This window comes from Morus notabilis, unplaced genomic scaffold (genome assembly GCF_000414095.1).
Source record: "Morus notabilis unplaced genomic scaffold, ASM41409v2 Scaffold518, whole genome shotgun sequence".
In the NCBI taxonomy this organism is placed as follows: Eukaryota; Viridiplantae; Streptophyta; class Magnoliopsida; order Rosales; family Moraceae; genus Morus; species Morus notabilis.
The window spans coordinates 709,931-715,749 of record NW_010366577.1 but is presented as its reverse complement, the minus strand read 5'-3'; the positions used below and the strand labels follow the sequence as shown (position 1 = coordinate 715,749).

Genomic DNA, 5,819 nt, shown 5'->3' with positions numbered 1-5,819 from the left:
TCAGAAAGAGAGACCAATGAAGAAAGAGAATAGTCTGCCTGGCTAACAAAAACGCGTCTCCAGCCAGCCGGTCCCTAAAATACACCCATACACTCTACGTCGGTCAATCTACACGATGGTGGAGTCTGTGTTGGTGTTTTCTTCTCTTTTTTTAGTTGTTCGTGGATTAAAGGTAGTCATTTTGTCAGTGTTGGTGTTTCTTTTCGCCCAAAAATTGCTATATCTCTGTGGATTTATGTTGTTTTTAGTTGTGTTCCCCTACCAAGTTATAACCTTGTGTGGGTTTATGTTGTTGTTTTAATCTTCTATATGTCTTTAACCAGATCTCCCGCTTTGGCAAGTTTGTTCTGAAAGAATATTGGCTTTCAGAGATTAATCTTTAGAGAGAGTTTGCTACAACCTTTTTGGGAGAGCTAACTGTGGAGCGAGAATTAAACGAGCCAATAGAAGTGCTTCAACTTGTGTCCATTATTAGACCTTGAATCCATATACTAAGACGCCAATGGATCTACCGATTTTAATTTATTGTATCAAGTTTTTTGTATTGAGTTCTCTACAAGCTTCATAGTTTATTAATTAATGAAATGTTTTTTGCATTGAAAAATTATTAATTTTACTCTAATATTTTTCTCTCATAAAAAAATTTGAATTTCAAAGATTTAGGTAGACCTTTTGAAAGTTCTTGAGATTTTAACTTTTTTTTAGTATAACATCTTCTTTTATTTCTTTTGTTTTATGATTTTTCGGGCTTTACAATAGTAGTCATGAACTATTAATTAAAAAGGACCATCTATCTAATCCTTTATATGGTTCATTTTGAAGGGGATAAAACTTGAACATTTTGCAAATTATAAAGGATATTTTTGGGTTTTTAGAGAACAATAAGCTCGAAAAAGTGAAATTAGCTCAAAAAGTGTTTTGTTTGCAGATTATAAAGGATATTCATGTTATGTAGAGGCAGAGCAGTGTCAACAGTTAAGGGCGGGTGCGAGAGGAATGGCCGAATACGCGGCCGGTGGAGACGACGACGGCGAAGGAACTACTAGCCCCAGATGCAAGCGACGGCGTCTTCCCATTTTCGTCACCAACTCAACCCAAGAAAACCCAGAACCTCCACGAGAAGACGAGCGACACACGGACAGTGAAGATGATCAATGGGAGGAAGAGGGCGACCGGGCCCAACGGGTTAGCCAGGAGGGTCCTGTTTCCTCCGAGCCCGACAGGAATCGGTCCACAATTCCTGTTTTCAAGGTTTGTTCTTCCGCTTCTCTATCTGGGTTTTGAGTGCTATTGTGCTTTTGATGCTTTGAAAGTGTTTCCTTCACTTTAATTGTAAACTTAGGATCAATATTTGATGCTAATTGGGGCTATGTTTCTTTTTCCCAATCCAGTTATTATTATTATTATTATTATTATTATTATTATTATTATGATTGTTTAATTTGTGTAATGCGTAAATAAGAGATATGATACATGTGAAATTTTCGAGAGAGGATACAGTAACGACTGTAAGGCCATAACTCGTGTTTTTTCTTCTTTTTTGTTTTGTTTTTTTTTTTCTTTTTAATTCTATGAGGCTTGAAGTCCATTGTAATTAGTAGTGGCATTTACTTCCAAGTGGATTGAACAGATTTAGTGTTACATTTTGGCTAATCATATTTTTCGTACAGTTTGTTAGTTGGTAAATGAGATATCATAGAGCTTCAGTCCTATCATGTTGAAGTACTAGTTTCGGTGTAAGACCAAAAACTATCTTATCCTTTTGTAGAAGCATTACATGGTCTTATAATTGTGCCTTTACATATCAGTGAAAAAGGATCAAACCTTGTGATAGATATATACATAAACAGATATTTATTGTGCAAATGTCTTCATTTGATGTGAGGACGTATTTATGAACTACGTGTTCAGGTTAAGATAAGAGGGAAAAAATGAGAATCAGAGGCGGATATGTCTTTTTTATTTTTTATTTTCTTTTGATGATCAATTATAAGGATAGTAGATGTGAGGTTAAATTATTTTGAACCTACTTTTTATTTCTTTTGGAATTGGAGAGAAGTGGAGAAGCGCGGAGAGAAGTTAGAAAGCTATGTCTTGTCTTATTAATCACTGTTTGAGGGTACCGTTGACTAGAAAGACTTCTTGTTTTGACCCTGCATATCAAATAGACAGAGAAAAGTTCAAACATTCTGTTCTCCACTTCCCTTTTGTCTCTAGATATTCAATAGCTCTACTAATTTTCTACTAAATTTAATTTTTAACACGCTTTACGGATTTTCTTCGACCTGAGGTTTAGAAAGCAGAAATGATGAGTGTGTTCGTTGAAGAGGTTTTTAGTTTTACTTTATGGTGTGCCTCACCTTGTGTAGCAAAAGCTTGTACCGAGTTTAACAACCAAAAAGTATCTAGAGCTAACTTGTTGGCATGATAAATAAGATAATGAGTTTAAATTCTCATGGATGGTTTAGGCCCCGTTCATTTCACCGATTCGAGTTTTGCCACAGTTAAAAGTTCAGAAACAGTCACATCTAACTTTTTTGCTACAGTAAAAAGCTCTTACATAAAGTCACATCTCAACTCGAATTAAAAACTCGAATTAGCGAACTAAACAGGCCCTTCATTTGGCGCAACTAAGGGTTTTTGAGGATATATTCCTAAAATTATACTTGATGTTAATGTATGAAGGTTTCTTTTAGTGTCATGTAAATTGTAAGTTGTTGATTGGAGTGTGTGTTGTTTAGAATAGTTTGTATATATATATATATATATATATAAAATGCATAATGTATCAAGTAGGCATTTTTCAATATGTAGGTATTTCCTGAAAAAAAAAAGGAGGTAGGTCCATGTACTATTAAGTGAAAGGATTATATTTCATGTGCATATATGCTCGTGAGACAAGGGGGAAAAAAAAAAAAAAACTTGGTCGTCAAAAGCAAGTATACTACAATATACAAGGGCATGAAAATAGATATTTCTTTCCCCTATTAATAAAAGTAAAGCAAGAGTTTCAGAAAATGGAAAAAAAGAAAGAGTTTAAAAAAAGGCGGAGATCTTAGTGTTTAAATCTTGAAAAGCTGAAAGAACTTGCAGCCTTGCAGTTTCAAAAAGACTCTGTTTTAGCTTGAAGTCAATATAGGCTACAAAGCCATACAAGCAAGATTTTTTCCCCTTTTTATTCATTATCTTTTATATGAAGCCGAGCCAATAACTATGTATGGATTTGTTCTCTCTCTCTCTCTCTCATCAAACTCTCTTCTTTGTTTCATCCATGGTTTTTCTTTTTGAATTTTTTTATCAAGCAAATTATCTATCTCACTTCATCCCTCAATTCATGCTTGGATTCTATAATTCCTTTTATTCATAGATTTTTTTTTTGTTATGATCTTCTCTTTTCTTATATTGAACAAATATAAATGATTTACAATGTTCCATAAAATATAAACATTTAGGTGTCTGGTGAAGGGGATCTTCAAGTGGTGAAGGGAAATATTGAAAAGCATAATGTTTTAGAAGGGAAGAGGAGAAAGAAGACGAAACAAGTAACTACTCCTCGTCCTGCATGCTCATGGGTGTATTTTAGGTAAAAGTCAGTCTTTTAAGATCTGGTCCACGATGTAGTAGGTACACCTCTTGTGATTATCTTTTTCCTGCAATCTTAATCCTTCAAATCAACCGCTACAGCCGGGAGTTTATCAAGGAGTACAGTGCTTCCCATCCTGAGTCCTCTGGCCTAAAAGCTGTGAGCCTCTTCAATCATTTTATAAAGTATCATTATGTCATATTGTGTGTAATAAATTATTAAGAAGGTAATTAATCAAATATATATATATATATATATATATATATATATATATATGTCATATTATAGGCCACAAAAGCAGCGTCTGAAACTTGGAAGTCAATGAGTTTAGATGAAAAAGCAAAATTCACTACTCGTGCTCGTGAAGTGTGGGATAACTACTTGAGTGCAGCTCCCCCCCGTACGCCTAAACCAAGGAAACAGGTAACTTCTTCTCTGTAACAGTTGTTTGTTTCTGCATCGGATCAGATAAAAATTATAACTTCGGAAAAGCAGACTAAGCTGGTCACGAGATGCTCTCCTGGCCGCTTATTCAACGTGCTACAACACCTTACAGCTGAGCAAAAGGATGCAGTCAAGATCATGGGGTTTGGGAGCCTCCTCGGGCTTAGGTGTCGGACACTCCGCCGCAGTTTGTGTCTTTGGTTGTTGGAGAGATTTAACACTATGCAGCGTAGCTTGGAGATTTGCGGTGGACATATTCATTTATACCCAAAAGATGTGGAGCTTGTGATGGGATTAGCTGCTAGTGGAAAGGATGTTGTGAACTCGGGGCCAGATGACTTAATTGCAGACTTGAGGAATAATTATAATGCAACAAATCGTGGTATTTCAGTTCGTCTGCTAGAAGAAAGGTTGTCAGCTCCTGAAGCAGGAGATGATTTTAAGAGATCGTTTGTCCTATATGCATTGGGTACTCTCCTGTCTCCGACAGCAAGACTAGATGTTAGCCCTTCATTTCTTCACTTCTTAACAAATATGAGTGTCGTCCACCAGTACAACTGGGGGAAGTTCCTACTTGACCGGTTGGTTCGGGAGATATCACGGTTTCGTCAAGGGAAGCAACAAGCCGTTGGTGGCTGTCTTTTGTTTCTCCAGGTAATTTATTTAATGTCAGTTTCTTCCTACTGATGGCACCACTCCTTACTTGTGTATAACTTTTGATTTTTTCTCAGCTCTTTTATTATGAAAGAATTTCCATCGAAGGAACTCGTGATCTTTCTTCAGCTGTTTCTCCATGCTTATCTTCATGGGGGGAGGATGAGATTACAGAACGAGAAAAGCAAGAAAGAGAGCGTGGTGGTTATGGCTGCGGACAGGTACTTTATATTTTCAACATAGGAAGCTAAATTGTGCGTGTAAAATTGTCATTATCTTTGTTGCTGTGCAGGTGGTTTTCAAGGACAGGTGCCTTGGTGTGGAGACTTCTGAGGATAGACCACCCGCATGCAGTATAATCAATGGGGTTGAGCATGATCCCTTGCTTTTGCACAAGGCGAACCAGGTAGTCTTCAGACTCGTGACTTTTTCATTCTTTGGATGAATTCATGCTATTCATCTTATTGACAGTGCCACCAATGAAAAGCCTGTCATTGTCGAAACTGTTGTGTTATGCATAATCAGCCTTTTGAATCAACATAATGTTCATGGAGTAGGAGGCAAGAGAATAAATTCTTGCCAGCTGGTTCTTTTCATTTTATTGGATCAGAAGATATCACATTTGTGATTTTTTTTCCTGGTCGTAGAAGTTGCAGCATTTACCTTAATCTATTTCATGTTTGGATAGCTTTAGTCATCCAATGTGGATATACCTGAGAAGAAATTTATTTGGACAAAGCTCCATTACTAGTCTGTTTCCCAATTATACATTTCTTGAGCCGAAAATCCTGGAGAACTTATCTATCATAATAGTGAAACTTTGAAATTGCTTGTATAAGTATTGGGATTAAAGTTATTCACTTTCTTTTTCTTATTTCACCAGAGTATTATTTCGAAAGTATATTCTGATGGGCAGAGCTCTTTTGCATGTGAAAGTGCTTGTATTAAAGTTATTCACTTTCTTTTTCTTATTTCACCAGAGTATTATTTCTAAAGTATATTCTGATGGGCAGAGCTCTTTTGCATTTGGTTCTCTTGTCCAATATGTATTGCATTACTGAAGCTCAATTATGTGGATGGTTTTAGACATTTTCCCCACTCACCTTGCAACAAGAAAGAAAATTACTGCGTAGCGGGG

The 5,819-nt window shown here is 36.2% G+C and overlaps 1 protein-coding gene across 1 annotated transcript in view; it reads left to right on the top strand.

Moving 5' to 3' along the window:
* The first annotated feature begins 852 nt into the window (after positions 1 to 852).
* Positions 853 to 5,819, top strand: part of LOC21409759 — a 7,436-nt gene continuing 2,469 nt past the window's right edge. Inside the window, exons 1-7 of the mRNA XM_024173787.1 lie at positions 853 to 1,251; positions 3,453 to 3,583; positions 3,685 to 3,742; positions 3,872 to 4,006; positions 4,079 to 4,681; positions 4,759 to 4,902; positions 4,974 to 5,087. Coding sequence (XP_024029555.1) covers positions 997 to 1,251; positions 3,453 to 3,583; positions 3,685 to 3,742; positions 3,872 to 4,006; positions 4,079 to 4,681; positions 4,759 to 4,902; positions 4,974 to 5,087 — 1,440 coding nt within the window. The 5' untranslated portion in view covers positions 853 to 996. The remainder of the gene's footprint in view (positions 1,252 to 3,452; positions 3,584 to 3,684; positions 3,743 to 3,871; positions 4,007 to 4,078; positions 4,682 to 4,758; positions 4,903 to 4,973; positions 5,088 to 5,819) is intronic.